The 18,636-nt window shown below is 39.1% G+C and overlaps 1 protein-coding gene across 3 annotated transcripts in view; it reads left to right on the forward strand.

Annotated features, from left to right (window-relative positions):
- The window catches only part of LOC131795478 (uncharacterized), a 50,226-nt gene that overhangs the window by 5,963 nt on the left and 25,627 nt on the right, over positions 1-18,636 (forward strand). For 2 of the 3 annotated variants that reach the window (XM_066170577.1, XM_066170576.1), the window contains exons 7-35: positions 1,655-1,849; positions 2,900-2,970; positions 4,308-4,502; positions 5,945-6,096; positions 6,174-6,318; positions 6,951-7,029; positions 7,525-7,608; positions 8,369-8,420; positions 8,620-8,713; positions 8,993-9,041; positions 9,172-9,227; positions 9,653-9,727; positions 9,899-9,973; positions 10,549-10,646; positions 11,545-11,587; positions 11,664-11,757; positions 12,593-12,697; positions 13,678-13,715; positions 13,868-13,946; positions 14,270-14,337; positions 15,205-15,262; positions 15,363-15,425; positions 15,576-15,682; positions 15,949-16,048; positions 16,530-16,627; positions 16,726-16,839; positions 17,737-17,850; positions 18,058-18,151; positions 18,522-18,596. In XM_066170577.1, the coding sequence (XP_066026674.1) occupies positions 1,655-1,849; positions 2,900-2,970; positions 4,308-4,502; positions 5,945-6,096; positions 6,174-6,318; positions 6,951-7,029; positions 7,525-7,608; positions 8,369-8,420; positions 8,620-8,713; positions 8,993-9,041; positions 9,172-9,227; positions 9,653-9,727; positions 9,899-9,973; positions 10,549-10,646; positions 11,545-11,587; positions 11,664-11,757; positions 12,593-12,697; positions 13,678-13,715; positions 13,868-13,946; positions 14,270-14,337; positions 15,205-15,262; positions 15,363-15,425; positions 15,576-15,682; positions 15,949-16,048; positions 16,530-16,627; positions 16,726-16,839; positions 17,737-17,850; positions 18,058-18,151; positions 18,522-18,596 (2,670 nt within the window). Of the gene's footprint in view, positions 1-1,654; positions 1,850-2,899; positions 2,971-4,307; positions 4,503-5,944; positions 6,097-6,170; positions 6,319-6,950; positions 7,030-7,524; positions 7,609-8,368; positions 8,421-8,619; positions 8,714-8,992; positions 9,042-9,171; positions 9,228-9,652; positions 9,728-9,898; positions 9,974-10,548; positions 10,647-11,544; positions 11,588-11,663; positions 11,758-12,592; positions 12,698-13,677; positions 13,716-13,867; positions 13,947-14,269; positions 14,338-15,204; positions 15,263-15,362; positions 15,426-15,575; positions 15,683-15,948; positions 16,049-16,529; positions 16,628-16,725; positions 16,840-17,736; positions 17,851-18,057; positions 18,152-18,521; positions 18,597-18,636 lie in introns of all 3 variants that reach the window. The other variant, XM_059113060.2, reaches the window with a different exon arrangement.

Genomic DNA, 18,636 nt, shown 5'->3' on the forward strand with positions numbered 1-18,636 from the left:
GGGCCAATATTTCTCAATATGGCTTAAGCAAGTGAGGCTAAGAACCAGATTATAATTATATAGCACTTAGACTAAACTTGTTTATTTGAAATTTTCTGGATTTTGAGAACAAAAATAAATGGCTTATGACCATTTCCACATCCATATAGCAAAATCCAGTCCAAGTAATAATCAATTAGAATGTTTGGGTTTCCCCCAAGACTAACCTGTCTATAATAAAGCAATCTTACTTAATGCTTATCTCAGTTTTTTTTTAAGATTTCCTACAATACATTGTAGTTGGCACCAAGTAAAGCCCAAATTACATTGTATAGAAGAAATGCATTTGAATGATAAATCATGATACGAAATCAGTTGTTTTTTTTACCATCTTACTCTGTCTCTTTTGAAAATATTATGTCTTCAATTTATAAGTACATGTAGCAAACATTTCTTTCTTCCATCCTTTAAACCCTTTTCAAATGAATACATGAAAGACAGACTTTAAATGCTGTCTACATGTAGATCATCTTCAAATGGGAGAGGTTTGGAGAACAAAAAGAATGTAACTATAATAGTTTAACAGCAGGTGGAAAAGCCAGGGTGGAAATCAGTGTTTGGTGTGCCTCATTGGACCTTATGCAATAAGTGGCTTAGTAATGGTGTTACAGGAGGCTATGCCAGAGAAAGTTGCCATAAGGCAAAACCCAAGCCAGGAGCTTGCTCGCAGGCTGAACAGACAACAGTTAGGGGTCTCACCGGCAGTGGTAGACCACCAGTAACTGAATTTTATTGAAACCCATGAGTTGATAGTACTACAAGGGTTTAACCCTTTACACCCTAACATCAGTATCCATAGTCTCCATACTCTTTTCTATACATTTCCTTCAGTACTGACAAGGAGAATTTGTCTAGCAATCAAAGCTTCTTTAATTAGTTGGCAATCGATCATTTCCTTTACTCTTGTGATCTTAATGAATGACTCAGCTGTATTACTGTAAGGAGAAATTAGATACTGGTCACTCTCAGGGTTTAAAAGTTTTATAGAGTAAAATTGGGTCAATATCAGTATCTGGGCAACTGCCCACCTACCCCTCCCCTCCCCTAACCCAACATTAACTCTAACTTGTTATCAATTGACTGTTGTTGGGTTAGGGGAGGGGAGGGGTAGGTGGGCAGTTGCCCAGATACTGATATTGATCTGTAAAATTTGTATAACCTGCTTGTTATATGCAGAGTTTGTCACTGAATAATAATGAGAAGAACAATTATTACATGTAAGAACAGTTGTGAATACTTGAGTCACGACATGTTTGTATCCAAACATGTCATGACTCATGAGAATTTTAAACCATGTTGGAATAATTATACTAAAATGTTCAAAACAAGTGGTTTTTTAGCCAAGAATATTCTGTGGAGCCAAAAGGTCATGGATTTGCACACATGCGTGTAGTGCTTCTGAATATGTTTTTTTTTGCTGTTCATTGTTACTTTGCAGCCACCACCATGCAACAAAAATTGTTGCTCTTTGCAGCATTAGTTGTTGTTCACAACTGTTTTTAATTGTTCTTCGAATTACAATTAATTACATTGTCAAACTCTTAACAGGTAATACAAATTTACTCTTAGACTACTAGGATAATTAATACTAATGTCAAGATTATTATCAAAACAGGTTTTACAGGAAGAAACTGATTTAGCTGAAACTGTGGAAGAGGAAACTGGAGATGAAAAAGAGCCAGAGAAACCAAGTAGAGCTGTTCAGCAGCGACGGTGGTCAGTTGTGGCCCAAAGGATTCTGGATGAAGCTTTGGTGGCTGGTGATGATGAGGAGACTTTCAATAGGTTGAAGAGAGCTTCAGATGATTTGGTGAGTTGTGACTGCTCATCTTGGATTCCTAGTGATCTAAGAGGTTACACTGTTATGTATACAGCTACTGAGGGCTTGAGTTATGCTGGGTTGAAAGTTACAAGACAGTTGTAATATGGCTCAATTATATGTATTTTAGCAGGCACAAACTCCTCCTCCGTAATATGATAAGCTGAATTGTTCACACATTTTGATTGCTTCTTACATATGATCTACATGTATTGGTGGACAGACACAAAGATGATGTAACCATAAGCTTTTTTATCATAAAAAAAAACAGATATTACTGTATAGCCATTGGTCTGTAGAATAGTAGATCACTGAAGATGTCAAAATATGTTAGGTGCATTAGTGGCATACTCAGTTGCGACTTGTGAGCCACTTAACAAATAGATTCCAAGTTGCTGTATGTCTGTTCAGTAATAGATCACAGATGACGTCAAAATGTGGTAAGAACAAAAAAGTGGCACACGAGGGGCAGCCGAGTGTGTCACTGATGTTCTTACCACATTTTGACATCCTCTGTGATGTATTACTGAACAGATGCACAGCAACTTGGAATCTAATGGTTTTATATCATAAAGAATTAAAAAAGTTTTAATGATAACATCATCTATATGTCTGTCCTCCAATAGATCATAAGTGAGAACTAATCAGAATGCATGCATTACTGAGCTTACTATATAATTAATGTTAATCATGCACTTACATGTAAAAGTAGTAAAACACATTCCTCAGCCTAATTGATGAACAGTGTACATGTAAAACTAAGTGATGATGGAAATTCATCAGAAACTTTTACAAATAGGTTTTGAAGGATAAGACTGAGAATGATCTAAACGTTATATCTGTTTGCACACTGTTGTCCATTTGAGCTTCATTTATGATTCACACTTTACTTGTGTATTGGTGCTACACTCTTGGCCTTCTACCATGTATTTGTGCATCATTTTCTCTGGTGATCCTTGTTGGGTTCTGTGAATATCCTTATATTTTCTGCAAAAAAAATTATATTGAATTCAGCATTATCTGTTCTCTTTTTTTATACAGTTCTCAGTTGAACAAGAGCAATCACTTGACATTGTTGGTGTTAAAATAGAACTGAAAGATGATAGCTCAAGGTAATTTGAATTATGTTAAATTTAATACATTTTACAGCGTGGTAATGTACACTTTAACAAATGTTACTTCCAAGTATGTAGACTGTACTGAACAAGTTTCTTTAATATAAATTTGTTTGTTTTGTCACATAATCTAAATTTCAATAGATGTGAAATCCCTTGTGTTATACCTGGTTGGTCACAGTAATTTGAGTTTTGGGGAATTTCAGCTCTATTTAAAAAATCCTGCTTTTGTTAATGGTCTGTAGATTTTTTTCATTTTCCTCTAAAAATACTCTATCATAGGACCTTTGAAAAATCTTCTCATTGTTAACCCTTTAACTCCCAGATCTGATAGCCAATTCTCCCCTCCTGCTACTACATATTTCCTTTTAAATAAGTTACAAGAATTTGGTGGTAGATCAAGACAACAACTTCTATTTGTTATGTTTGAGTATTCTCATTACCTGTTTGCTGGGTAACTGGTCATTTCGCACAAAAGACTTTTTGCACAAGTTTTTTAGCACAAGTTTTGGACCGTTTGCACGGTCTGGTTGAAGTTATTATGTAAATAAATGTCTACGTTTTCGCGGTTGGATCATGTGAAGGTGAAATGTCTTATCAGTATCAATCAGTATACCTTTTATATTGATGTTTCTCACTTATGATTATTGTGCGAAATGACCACTAAGAATTGTGCGAACGGTCCAAAACTTGTGCTAAAAGACTTGTGCGAAAAGTCTTTTGTGCGAAAAGTCCTGTATTCATTTGCTGGATGATGTATGGATATTGCAGGGAGATGTTAATCGCTTCTGGGTGTTAAAGGGTTAAAATATTTGGTCAAATTGTTTTCTTTCCTTGATTGTGCTTGAATTTAAGATACAGAGAATTTCAAACATCTCAGATTAATTTTGAATTTTGACATTTTTCTCTGAACACTGTTGTAAAAAAATCTAATATTTAGCAGGTTTAATGAGGCTTTTTCCTTCACTTGTACTTTAAGGCACATGTATTTTACCACTGTCTTGAAACTGCTGGGGCTTCTAATGAGTTTTGAAAAGTTCATCAATCCCCTAAGTGCTGGTTCATGGAGTGTCATGAAATCTCAATTTACTTCTTAACCCTTTGACTCCTGAGCATAACTACATGTAGCATGTAACTTTCCATACAACATCATCCCTGTATCACCCATTAAGGTCACAAGAACAATAGAAATAATCACCAACTAAAGAAACCCTTGATTGTTAAACAAATTCTCCTTGTCAGCACCTTAGGAAAAGGATAGAGAACAGTATGGAAAATATTAAAACTGATGTTAGGGTAAAAAGGGTTAACAACTGTGTGCATTACGTGTATAGACTCTACTGGACACCAGCTCCACCTAAAATGAACCTGGCGCCTGCCACCATCAAGTCACAGCTGTACCCAGAGTATCAGGGGGCAGCTTTACTGCAGGAGAGCCTTGGTGCTGACGTCCGCACTGCCACAGGCATGGACAGTGAAGACAACAATGAAACTGAAGCTGAAATGGAAGCAGATGGCATAAGATACAGGTACCTAGAATGTCCCTCCCTTCCGACCCTCGTGGGTGGATCTTTGGGGGCTGTTAAGAGAGAGGGGGGCAGGTCTGGCTTTGCTTTGCCTTTTTCCCGCTGAGAATCCATCTTCAGGCTATGTAGAAGTAAATCCTTTTTTTTTTTGCCTGATTTGGCTTTTTGAGGAAGATGAGATGAGCTAAATGAGTTATTAAAAAACACAGATACTGAAACGGGTTTGTTGAGCACGTGATTTTCTAATAAGGTGCAAGCCAGTAGATCAGTGAGACCTGTACAGGTCGTGATAGTTTTATTTTTGAGTAAGGGAGCAGTCATTATTTATTGCCTGGGGTGGGGAGGGTTTTGGTTGCATCCTGATAAAATTTACCAAATGTTTCCCCGCCCCCACTGCCAGTTAATTGGCCGTCAGTTTTCCATAGTCTCCCTTTATACTCTGTTGGAGACGATTGATTCCCCTTCCGTTCCCGCTGGATACCATGAGATCCCCCCGAAAATCCTCCCCTCTCCCCCACCTCTTCCCGAGTGGTTCCTAAATGGACATGAATCTCCTTGCTGGGCTCCAAGCTGCGGCCCTTATGGTCGCTATTGCGAGTAGAAAAAAATTTTTTGGCGACTGAATTTACAGCGAAAGTCGCCAATTTGTAAAAACAATTTGTCTTTCACAGTCATGTGGCTAGCTGTAATATTAATGGACGTAATCAATACAATATCAATACAATATCAATACAATATCAATACAATATCAATACAATATCAATACAATATCAATACAATATCAATACAATATCAATACAATACCAATACAATATCAATACAATACCAATACAATATCAATACAATATCAATACAATATCAAGCAGACAAGTGATAGGAATAAAAAAAAGTATCAATTATGGGATTGGTACTTGATCCAATACCATCCACTCGGAACTAGCATCGTAAGCATTGTGTGGCGGGCAGTAAGGAGAATTACTAATGAGATATTGGGAGTGAAAGGGTTAAGTAACTGTGAGGTAACCTTTCGCATACAATACTATCCAGGCTTCGTCGCCTTTTTTTCTAAAACACTGCGACTATAAAGTTATTGCTGGCCACTTGGAAAAGTTTGACGCTTTATGGAGCCCTACCTGATGGCACAAAAAGATCTCGTTCAATAATGTGGCATGATGAAATATTGTTGAAATTTGTCATTATGAATGAGGTCAAGCCGTGGGTAGTCTTCTGTACGGGAAGGGTCGCTTCAGTCACGCAACGCTCTTTAGAGTATGTTGCGTCACAAGACCCAACAACACCAGGAAGGAGACGAGGACTTGCGTGACATCAATTCAACCCAAGGAACATGTCTGAGCTTCTTTTCCCTCGGGTTAACTGCATTAACACCCACTGAGTACAGTCAAGACGTGACAGATGTGTATCAGTAATTTTTTTTCCTCTAACAGAGTTCTGAGCCGAACACACGAGTCCATGACAGATCTAAGAAAGCTTGTGGCCGAATCAGTCGAACACAGACCTAAAACAGATTTAGGAGGAGAGGGACGTGCTGATCGGTTCAGTGCGCAGCTTGGAGGAATGGGCGAGACAGACCAACAAGGTAAGGAATGGTAAAACCACAACAGGTAATATTTCAACACTCTATTGAAACTTTCTAATCATGAACTGTTCAAGCAGGCGGCCCAAGCAGATTTGTATCTGTGCTTGACAAGAGGAGGCAGGACAATAAAGAAGACGACACAGAGGAAACAGAAGGGGAACAGAATGGGGAAGAAGAGAACCTAGGCGAAGAGAAAGAGGGAAAAGGATTCGTCTACTTTAGGTATATACCTTTCCACTGATAAATACTTTCAGTGCTAGTTTACATGTAGCTGTAACCTTCCCCCCCAAGGTGAAACGGAAGCGAGGGAACCTCCGTCTCACCTTGGGGGGAAGGGTACAGCTACACGTAAGCTACACGTGGGGGGTGGGGAAGGGTACAGCTACACGTAAGCTACACGTGGGGGTGGGGAAGGGTACGGCTACACGTTCGCTATTTTAGTGCAAGTGTTACTGTTTGTGCATCAAGGATAAAGGATATTCAAAGCTTTCGAGAAAGATGTCGCACGATCCAAGGTCCTTAAGTTTAAACGTACCTGAACTTCTCAAAATATAGGAGAGAAATTATTCATGGGCATTAAATAAATTTAATCCCTCCAAAAAAGAAACTGAACTACAGCTTAAGAAACAAGTCATTCGTCGCCCCAAAGTTGATAGAGGCCGTTTTTTAGAGTAATATGTGAATCGTATAGTTTTTTAGTCCAAGGTGGCGTCGTAAATTGAGACTTTTTTTACATGTTTTACCATTTTTGACCTTTTTGCTAGTATTTTAACGTTATATCATGTAACATAAGATAAGTAATATATATCTTGTACAGAAAGACAGAATTCTGCTTTTACTTTCTTCTTTGATAGATCGACGTCACAACCTTTGTTATCCATTGGCGACAAGGATCTAAAAGTTCAAGCTGGTTATGACGTCAGCATGAATGAGGTAAACTGTAGATACATCTACACAAGGTTTATGGTCATTCGTCGCAGATTTTTTAAGGTAGAAATCATTTTTAGCTAAAACCAGGTGTTGTTTGTGTAATTTAGAGGCACAAATAGGGGTTTAAGGGTTGAGGACCCGAACAATTTCTTTGTATTTCCTGACACAACTTAAGCTGAAGACGTCAGTAGAAATAGTTGGCGCCCAAAGAATCGGTAGGTTGACTGGAGTATCATGTGGGGGCGAAGTAGCATGGATTTCTGAGTGTGAGGAAGTAAATCCGTCTTCGAACGAGCCTGGAGACATTACCTAGCGCTGTACGTTTTAACAGTGCGCTCACGACGTTGGGAGACTGCTATGTAACCTCATCGCCACGTTCCTCTCTCTTCCTCCCTCGAGAAAATATAGAGAGGACTCTGGGATCGAGATTGCATGAGTGCTACGCTGGCTTCTAAGAGACCGTGGTTTTCTAACATTTGCTTGTTGCTTTGAATACAGTTGAATTACCAGCGTAAACAAGTCGCTGCCATCAAAGAAAAGCAGCAAGAAAAACATGAAATTGAAGACAGCATCCTTCCTCAGGTACAAATAGAAAGTATTCATATGCGTTCGTGATATGTTCGTGAGTTTTTCTCTAATTTTCCAAAAAATTCGCAGAACTGGGTATCTTAAAAGTTATGATGACATTTTGAAGGCCTCTGATTGTTGTATTTTGTTAGTGAAAAGACTATTCGGGTCACAAAAACCACTAAGAGCCCTCATGAATTCAGGTCGTGAAATCACGACCTAAAGAAAAATCACAAAGGACATTTAAAATGAAGGAATATATCTTAAGGAGCCTAGGATAGCTCAAGGTAGAAACGAGCCAACTGCCTGATGCGTAAGAAATCGATAGTGACCAAGACATGATTGGTTTACGTTTTGCCAACATCTGATTGGCGGAGGAGTTGGCGCAATTTCTCATGGCTAATCAAGGAACGAAGGAATAAAAACTCATAGCAACAAGGTTCTGCTGTATTCAAATGACCCCCCCCCCCTCCCTTCTTAGCAGTCAATTTTCCACAGTCCCGCCCTCCCTTTATACTCTATTAGTACGACTGATCCCCACTCCGTTCTCCCTGAGAACCATGTGTCCCCCAAAATCCTCCCCCCCCCTCCCCCCAGGTAATAAATGATTAGTCCCCTAAAATTGGTCTATTACCTTTTAGGCTATGAAAGAAATCATATGTATTCATCAAAAAAGTGTCTTAGTCGCTGCATAGTTTTTTTCGAGTGAAAGTCGCAGAATACTGACTTTGCTACCAAAATTGTATAACTTGTAAAATTCTTTGATTTTGTATAGGAATCCTCAGCCCCAACGAAAACTACTCCCGCCGAGCACAGTACTGTTTTGGGTAAGTTGCTTCAGTATATGTGAACGACAAAATTTTCTTTGTTTCTCTCGCTCACTTTGGCTAAGAGTGATAGCCTGGGAACGATAGTCACCGCGCAAGTGCTTATGGGATTGTTCAGGGAGGACTCTCATAGCTGTCAGAATGAGTCATACTTTGGTATACAGTTCATAATTTTAGGTTGTTGTTTTGATGTTTTAAGACTTGTCTCACGAGTTGGATACTGATGAGGGAAGGACAGATGCAGGTGATAGTATGTCGATACAAACAGGCACAACTGGTCCAACAAGTCGCAGGTATATCGAGTTCGTTGAAGTTGATGAAAATTTTGCAGGATGAGTGGTATGAAATTGTCTGGCATGATTCGAGGAAATGAGAACGAGTAGAACGAAATGAGATGAGTGACAATGGATAGAGATAGATTGAATGAAATAAGATGAGACAGGACAAGAAATGGGTGGGAAATGGAATGGATAGAGTGTTAAGAGAAGGAAGGGTAAGACTGAGTGGATTGGGATGCAAAAGGACAAGATGAAGTGGGATGTAAATTTGAATTTCTTCGATTTAATTTATAGGAGAATCCCTCACCAACGAAGAGTGAAGAAAAAGACTAAGAGAGAGTTGGTATGTAATAGCCTTGTTTTAAATTTGGTAATTTGAATGTTTCTCCTAGAAATTCTTTTATTCTTCGTTTCTTTATTCATTCGTTTATTTATGTATGTGTTTATTTATTTGGTTCGGTTCGTTTATTCAGGAAAGAGAACGGGCAATAAGAGAATTCTTGAATCAACCGGCAAGGAAATTAGTCAGGTACTGTATTTAACGTGGAATTCCACAAAATGAGGAACTAGAAGTAAACATACTCAGCGGGAATGATATTCTTGTATTTTCCTATTCAACGCTTTGAATGTTCTTCATGATTTTTAATGGTACAGTTATTATTTGTCGCCGGGGGGAGGGGAAGGGTCAGACGATTAGAGGATCACATGGTTTTTAGGGAGGGGGTGGTGGTGGGGAATCCGTTGACCGGAACAGAGTTTGAAGAGGGGACTGGGACTGCCAATGAGAGGCGGGGGGGGGGGGGAGGGGGGGTCATTTAAATACTACAGAGCCTTATGGGGGAAATCAGGTGATGAATAGTGACCGGTCCATCAGTTTGAACAGGTTCGGTCCAGTCGTCTCAGACTGGTGTCAGAGAGACTTGAGCTTAGTCAAAATATTTTTATCTGTAACAGATGCAGGTCATTCACTGAAGTGAGATTCTTGGCCGAGGAAACAATTACAGAAAGAAGGGAAAGCATCAGTACAAGGTAACATAAATTGAAAGAGAAAACTGGTTCTTCACAGTCTTAATTTTTAATCGAACAAATTTTGTTATTGGGGAAAAAAAGGATGTCATGAAAATTGGAAAAGCTCTAAAAAGGTAATTTGAAATAAAAAAAAACCCGACCAACAAGCCGTGTTTCCACTCTCTTCTACAGCGCTGAACTGATGAGAGTTAATAGCGAACCTGCACTTTTTGACTTCGACAACGTTTTCAAAAACGAGTTCACCGGGTATGTATGTTAGAATGGAGGATGATATAGTAATACTCAGCGCACAGGTCAAGGGAAATGAGGTAGGCTTCGAGTGAAAGTTTCTAGTTTAGGAAAGAAAAAATTTTTCTATCGCCAAGCACTTCAATTTTACAGAGCCCATCTCCGTCCAGCTGACACTTGTTTCTCGAATTTCCCGGTAACTGAACGGGCTCGTAAAGCAGTTCTTTTTTCATTTCAAGATCGTGGTTTAAAAAGTTTTGTAAATTCTACTATAAAACTGTTAGTTAAAGAAACAAATAAACTTTTTATGGTACAAGAACCTGCTTTTCTGTTCTTGAAATTTTGATTTTAAAATATGGCTTTAAGCCAGTTAAGTGACGGGAACTTTCGAGAAACGGGCTCTAGGACTCGAAGCTAATAGTATGAGAGCCGTCGCTAAAATGATGTGAATTACTTGCTAGCGGCTAGCATACAGTGTAGAGAGTGAACGAGTACTCTTACCGGGTTTAATGCTGTAAAAATAATGATAAGCTTTGGCAATGATGTTTTTAGGACCTAAACGATACTAGGAGTGAACAAATTTATCCCAACAGATCAGACATAGAAAACTTTGATGAAGTACGTGAACGCCTCTGGTATGTTTGGTTTGACGAAGTTTATCCTCCTACACCTGCAGTGCCCGAAATAAAATGTGAGTTACCAGTTGGTTGATTTATTTTTATGATAGCAGTTTTCAATCAAGTTTCGAAAAATCAAAACAAACCAATCATAACAGAGGTCTACATTATCATTAGCCAATGAGAACTCAAAGTAAAAACAACAATCTGCTTGAAGCGCGGGAAAATGTGAATGGTTTTAGTTTTGCATCTGATTGGTCGGGAGGATAGTGCGAGGTTTCTGGACCAATCACAGAGCACAGTTGAGTAAAAGCAAAGCATTCTCGGATTACTTTCGACACTGTATCAAAAATTACTCATCAGATAGCTTACGATTATTTAGTTTTCGTCGTGGATGGTGTGGTTAAACTCCCAATGGTGGTTTTAAACATCCAACTTCTCCTCACAATTTCAATGTAATATCCATAGACTAGTTATGAGAATTGACAAGGTTATCGTCTAGAGGGTGTAACCTTGGTAAAGCAACCTTGCAGTGGCAAAGGTATTCCTCGGAGTACAGGAAGTTGAGATTTTCGAATCCTTCTTGTTATTATATGCTACCAAAAATTTAACGTTACTCCCTAAGTTTTTATTTGTCATGATAGAATCTGAACCTTCTTTAATAAAGGAGCTCCAGTGCACGCAGCAGGCGCGCAAGTGGAGCCTTAATTTCTCAAAGAAACCCTGATAAACCCAAACAAACCGAGAAAAAGTGGTTGTCACGTGACATGTGCACGTCATCATTTGCATTCGGCCGTTCGTCCGCGCTGAATTGTGACTGTATTACGTTAGTTATTTGCCGACCGCTGATTTAAGGGACTGTCGGCGAATCAACTGAAGTTCCCCTAGAAGGTTCGGTACATTATATATTAGTTTCCTCGTTAACTGATAAATTCTCTTTTTAATTGTTTTTGTCTTTATTTTTTCCTCTAGATGATCTGCAGAGTTTTGCATCTCCAAGACCACCAACTCCAAGGTAAGGCAAAAATACGCAGTAGTTTTTTTTACTATAATCCTGTGGATAAAACTGAGTTTGTTTTTTATTTTTGTAGCAAGTCCTCAGCGGTAGTTATTGACAATAATATATTGGACGATATACAAGTTATTGAGCCGGAGATTCAAAGCTCAGACCAAGAATTGTACCAGGTAAGTCAGTCCCAAGTTTTCTTCTTTGTTTGCCTACTACACCTAGACAGTTCACTTCTTTGGATCAGTGTCGCTACCTGAGCAACCGCGCACTTACCCCTCCCCTGAACCAAATATTAACCCTGACTTGTTATCAGTTGACTATTGTTAGGTCAGGGAAGGGATAGCTGTGCAGTTTCCCACTTGGTGAGCAGAAGGCGAGAGGGTGTAATGTCTAGGTGAACATTGTAAAGTGGTTGCAACGTGGCAAAGACTAATTCGAGATTTTATTTTTTTAAACCCATTTGTTATTTTTGGTCAAGGATATATTGGTTGTTTGATTTTCTTATGGAATGCTCTACTTCTAAGCCAGCACGGTGTTTGCGTAAAATAAAAGGTGATGCGCAACATGAATCGCTAAACAGCTTTCTCACCTCATCCGTATTTCAACTGTATACCTCTGTAGCGTTTTCTTACAAACTGTTGTCGTGATACACTTCATACTGATCACACATACAAACTTAAAACTGTACGAAGCGGCATTTAGGTTTGGCGTTTATACGATTGTTAGCTCACGAGCAGTCCCTGCTTTTCTGCGAAGTCTATCGCACGAGTCAAACAAATCCCAGTTAAAAAATTCAGCAGGACCTTGCGCAATCCAACTCGAACCTCTTGGTAGCTCGAACAAGATCCGATTCCGCTTGACCCTATTTTTCAGTCATTTTCTATCAGCTAACTCCAACCATTTCTGTTTCCCTCCGGTTTAGTTGATTTTTATTAACACTGTATACTCTCGTGTTCATCTAGTTTCCTGCTCTTGATTCTAACCAAAGTACTTTATCCTTCGGTACCTCAGGCTCTTCAAGAGGAAGTCGACCGACTTACTGATTTGATAGACACAACTCAGGGAAAAGAATCTTTAGCCATTCATTTATGTCGACGAGGGGCTGTTTACCGAAAGGTATTACAAACCAGGCACTGGAGCATTGAAAAGCACAAGTGGGATCTATGATCTGTTTGGTTTTTATTTCCATTTTAACCGTTTAACTCCCAGATCAAATTTGTACTTCTCCTTACTGTCAACCATACAATTCTTATAATGTTAGTTCAGAGAATTTAATCTTGGATCAACCAATAATCCCCAAATTGATATTTTTCTTTATTCTCATCACTTATCTGGTTGATATTGTATTGATATTGTAAGGAGAAATTCTGTCTTGGTCACTCATGGGAGTAAAAGGGTTAAAAAGACTAGTAAGTGTTCCTAAGATATTTCGGGCTGGTTTTGGTTTATACAGAATTGCCGTTAATAGGAAGGAAATCTGCTCAGTTGTTGTTTGCTGAAGGAGAACAGCAATGAGGAGGTTTTTAATAAATCAAAAGGTGACAATAATGGTTGAGGATGGAGAAGATAAAAGCGAATTGGAAATGATAAAATATGTGGAAAAACGTATGCTCATTCTTTAAGCTAGGCAAGCCGTAAGGTAGCTAGCTACCTTTCACAGTCCTTAGAACTTCATGGTCCGCCATTTGTGCCCGCCAATCGGGTATGAAACTAGAGGCAACGTTGGCGTGGAACCTCTGACATTTACTCCAAAGATATGGTGTAGACTAGTAACGAAAGATGAACCAACGACAGGGTCACTTCTCTCCCGCTTTTTTGAAACCAGGTGCTTTCTTGACTTGTTTAAGAAAAACTTTGTTGAATCATTGTTAGTTTCCCTGCCTGTGTAAGGTCATTTCCTGTGGATGTGGCCACAAGAATGTCCTGCATTTTCCTGCGCGCCACATCCTCAGCATCATGAATTTCTTTGGTGTAAACCCATTAAGTTTGTTGTTTTTTAGGTGACTATTTTCATATTTACAATAGATATTACTTTTACTAAAAATGGATACTCGGAAAGTGTTATTTCAGTTATCGAATTTTGTTTTTATCTACAGCTTGGACATCTAAAGAAAGCTTGGGATGACTTAAACAGGTGAAACAGCGAGAAATGATTTTTCATTTTGTGTCATATTTAGTAACGTATTTTTTGCCCATTTCAAGCCAGTTTTACGGTTCAATCTGTTACTGGATTAACTGCGTAAAGTTGGAACTCGCCCCTACCAATTGTTTTTGCTTTAATTGCAGATCTATTGAACTGGAACCAAAACTGCTGGACGCGTATTGGCACAGACACCTGCTTTATCTTTTACAAGATAACAAAAAGGTACTGTCAATTGAAAGACAAGCAGTAAGCGTTTTATGTTGTCCCCGCAATGTGCACATAATCCATCTTCGTTTGTCGGTCAACATCGTATGTCTCCAAAACCGCCAGATCAGTTATATTTAACAATTATATGTCCAAGCGTTCTTTATGCTTCTTTTGCTACGTATATCTACATTTTCTCCGTAGAGCAGATACTGTCAATCGAGTTTTTTCTTGCATACAGGATCTCATTTGCTATTGGTGCTAAAACTATTCGCAACCAATTTTGTTGTATCTTGTTGTTGTTGTTGTAGTAGTATTGTTTATATCCTTGCGTATTATAGTCAGCTCTGGAGGACTTGTCTTTTATCATCAAGAACAGCAGCAGTCAAGCCCGAGCATTTCGATCCAGGTTCGTTTCAATAGAGATAGACATAGGCAAACAATAGGCATAGTAAAACCGAATAACAGTTGTATCGCTGATTAAGCTCCGCTATCGCAGTTACCTTCTGAAGCATTGAAGGAGACTTGACGGAAGACACTTTGTTGTAATTCTCTGCATTGTCCGTTACCGACGCAAAAAGAGAACCAAGAGTTCCGCTGATTATGGCTTACTATGATAGTAAAAACATCAAAACGCGAAGAATGAACGAAAAGGAACTAGGGTGGAAAAAGAGAGAAAAACAACATTCTGAATTCCAATTTAACCTGGAAACAGTGGACAAGAAGAGCAACCTCGCGGAACGTCATCTGTTGAATTATTATTATTACTACTATTACTATTATCAGTATCATAATAATTATTGCATTATTATTATTATTTTAACATTGACTATGAATGACTAACTCTTTCATTATTCACTAACCGCAACGCCAAGCTCTGTTTAACGTGATTTTGACAGAGAAAGCGAGAAATTCAAAGAAATAGGTAGAAAGAGGTGTAGACATAAATCAGTGGGAGAGGCACTTGTAGATAAAGAACTTCCCAGTTTTGCATCTGATTGGTTGAGAAAGTAGTCCGAGTTTTCCATACCAATCAGAGAGCGAAGGGAAGAAATCATTCAACATGCAATTTTAAACTGAACCATTAAAAAGGTAGTGTCATCAGTGCCCAACAAGGGAAGGGGTTGGGGGCATACTTAACAGGGTAAGCCTTTTTCAAAAACGTGGAGAGGTGACTAAAGCTACCCCCTCCCCCGGCCCCTCCTCGGCGCGGTCCCTGATCATTTGTGGTTTTGACCGTTAAGCATGAACTGACCACTGTTTCCCTAACCTACAGAGCAGAATTATATCGGCAAGAAAACGATGCAACAATGGCCATTGTCAATTACTCCCAGGTAATACGGCAATGATGCCACGATATTTCTGTTATCGCGTCCTTATTGATTTTAATTCTACGTGCGAATTGAATTTAATGAGTTTAGTGATTAATTGTAGGCGATCAGGTTGAATCCTGATGATGCCGAGACCTACTACCAGAGGGCAGCCATGTTTAAAATGGTGAGTATGCCGACTGCTTTTTCAAGGTTGAGTTATGCTCGGTTAGATCTTAGATTTCATCGAGATCTAAATAAAATGGCACTTTCAGTCAATCTGTTGGCTAATGTTTTGTTTGTTTTTTTTATTAGTTTGTCTCTTTTTTTTTTTAAGCGTGGCGATATGATTTTAGCTCTTGAGGATTATAAAATTGCAGCGAAGCTTTTGCCTTCGAAGACGGATGCCATGTTCGAGATAGGCCTGTTTCGTTTTCAAAACGAGTGAGTATCGAATTTGGATCGATCTTGTATCGATTATCAATTGCCTTATTGCGATCTTATTGGAAACACTGAAATAATGTAACGCAGCGGATGTTTCCCGTTTGAACGGTGTCCGTTGTTCTTGAGAAAGGTACTTTGATCTTGTACTGCTTCTTTCTACCCACGAGAGCCACGAGGCATTTTAATGCCTCCTTACAGTCCACGGGAATTCAAAAGTATTAAAAGACTCTCCTGATGACTTTTGTCTTGATATTTGCTAAACACAGAAACTGGACGGCTGCCCTTAGAGATTTTACAGAGATTCTCCAGCAGGACCCAGAAGACTCGAAGGCTTATACTTACAGGGCAAGAGCGTATGCCAAAATGGTATATGTAATGAATAGATTTTTCCGTGCTTTGAGCCTAATTAGCCACTGCTGTCTTTGTAAAAGGAGCTTCCGTAAAATGCCTTTCATCTGACTGTGTTTAACTGTTGAAATATCTGAGTTAATGCAAAAGTTCCCTAACTCCCTCCCCCCTCAGCAATGTTACAGCTTCTTTGAGGAACTACACTTTTCCTCAATCTTTGCTTGATATTGAGTCAGTTAAATACTGACTTTCTATTGTTTCCCCGGAATACTTTCGGCATTCTTGTTCGGTAACACGCTCATCACAGCGGTCATCACAAAGGCATCATGCCCAAAGGTCTCTTTCCAGACTCTTTTGGTCCAAGAAAAAGCGTCTCTTTCGGAAAATTCGGAAATCACCAGCGTGGTTTCGGGGACCGATAATGTGACATTTAGGAAGAAGCTAGTTTCCTTACCATACAGCAGCTTCTCTTATGTGTAGAATTTCCGCTTTGTTGCAGGATGACTTCGAGGCTGCATTGAAAGACCTAGCCGCTGCTGTTCATTATGATCCTAACAATGCAGTGGCATTCTACCACAGAGGATGTTTGTTGAGAAAGTAAGAAATAAAAAATAAGAAATAAGAAGTTATTCTGTGTTGAAATTTAAAAAGAGGGGCCCTTCAAAAACTGTTTTAACTTTACTGTTTTATTCTAGAGTACATCCGAGGAGAGCTCTGCAGGATTTGAGTGTGTCTCTCCTTCTTGATAGCTCTGAAGATAATGTCAAAGCATTTCTGCATCGGGGAATTTTGTACACCGACTTGAAAAGGTAAGAGTAAGTCCTAGAGACAACTTGCGCACACAAAAGGAGTTTATCCTGGGTTACTCACCATGAAGCAAGTGAAACTGGAGCAATCTTTCATTGAGTGTAGAATGTAATCCTGGATTGCTTTCTTTTAGCTCCAGTAAATTCGCGCCACTCTTTCAACCAATCAGATGCAAAACTTAAATCAATCACGAACTGGTCACACGCGTTTTCGCGCGCTTTAGGGAGTTTGGTTGGTTTTACTTTAAAATTTCATTGGCTCTTAGAGATAATTTCCTTTCTTCTGATTGGCCGTTGTGATTACTTTGGTTTTGGTTTTACGACACAATCAAAATGCGCTCTAGTTGTGCTCTTCTTGAAAGGAAAATACTTCTTACATCACGAGTAAGATTCAAACTTGTAGGATCCTACAGGTCAAAATATCTCTTTTGAGGGAGAACCTTAGGTTCGAGCCCTAGAAATGATCACCGGGTTATATTCTCGGATCACTCCAGTCACTCTTTCAGTGCCTCTCTCCAAGTAGGAAATAGATGGTTCGAGTGGTATCTGGAGTTTCGCTGAATTGCAAGTTCGTCCGCTACAAATTCGCTCCCATTTCGAAGGGTTCTAAAGTCTTTCAACTCGTTTCCTTATAGCAAATGGTGAACCTTTCCTAACGACTCGATCAACGTGTAAATTTGTTACTGTATCAACTAACGCGCTTAGGGCAAAGGTGCTACATTGCACATGTCTTTATGTAACTGGGAACCTGATCTAATGCGTTGTGGGGGATGAATTGTCATGGGCTTGCGGCTCAGTTATCCACTGGTCCATCTTTATCTTTCAAATTGCTCACGCTAAGGGCAAACTCTGGATTGACTTTTAATTACCTTTTATTTATTTTTTTTCATCATTTTTCAGATGGGAGGATGCTGTTCCTGATTTTGAGGCTGCTCTCCAACTGGATTCTAATTTAGCTAGTGCTCATGTCAACATCGGTTTGATTTACATCATCAAAAACAGCAATTACCACAAGTGAGCTCCTTTTTTTCTCTCTTTAAAAAGTGATGTCATAAGCTAGATCCCTTTTTTACCGCCACGTTAGCTGTCTTGAGTAAATAGAGTCACCAACCTCGAACACCATATAATACTGTAATTGAAATGGCTGTCGCAATCGTAAAAGGGTTTATTTCAAATCAAAAAATTCCCTTTTGATAATTCCACTGTTGCTGTTTTCATTAGAGCTGTTCGTCGTTACACAGCAGCCATTCGAGTGGATCCGACATACATCAGAGCTTACATCTGCCGAGCCGAGGCTTATCACAAACTCCACATGGTGGGTTACAAGTTTGTCTCATGGAATTGAAATTTCTATTAGGTTTGATGGGCAGAAAAAAATTGTTTTAGGTGTGTTGTACCATGAGTAAATTTACTGGCACGCAACTTGGCCCTTCAGTTGGGGTTTTTTTCTGTTTGGTATTTTGTTTGTTTTGTTGGTATCAAGAGCGGGTTTTAGATTGAGTGTTGAGAAAATAATCTCATAGTGCCGATAAGAACAAAAGTAAAATTAACATCAAAAGCAGCCAATACAAAGTTTTGGTGAATACAGGCAAATACAGGCCAACCCTTATCCACTTGTAGAGACTATCAAGAGCCATTATCAACTCAACCTTGATCTGGCTTTTTACTATCGTTATGTTTTCCAGACTCAAGATGCCATTCTGGATTATACAAGAGTCATTCACATGAGACCGGACGTATCAGACTACCACATGGCTAGGGTAAGTGAAAATATTAACATCCTCCTCATTTCAATTTAAT

The sequence above is a fragment of the Pocillopora verrucosa genome, chromosome 8 (genome assembly GCF_036669915.1).
Source record: "Pocillopora verrucosa isolate sample1 chromosome 8, ASM3666991v2, whole genome shotgun sequence".
Taxonomy (NCBI): domain Eukaryota; kingdom Metazoa; phylum Cnidaria; class Anthozoa; order Scleractinia; family Pocilloporidae; genus Pocillopora; species Pocillopora verrucosa.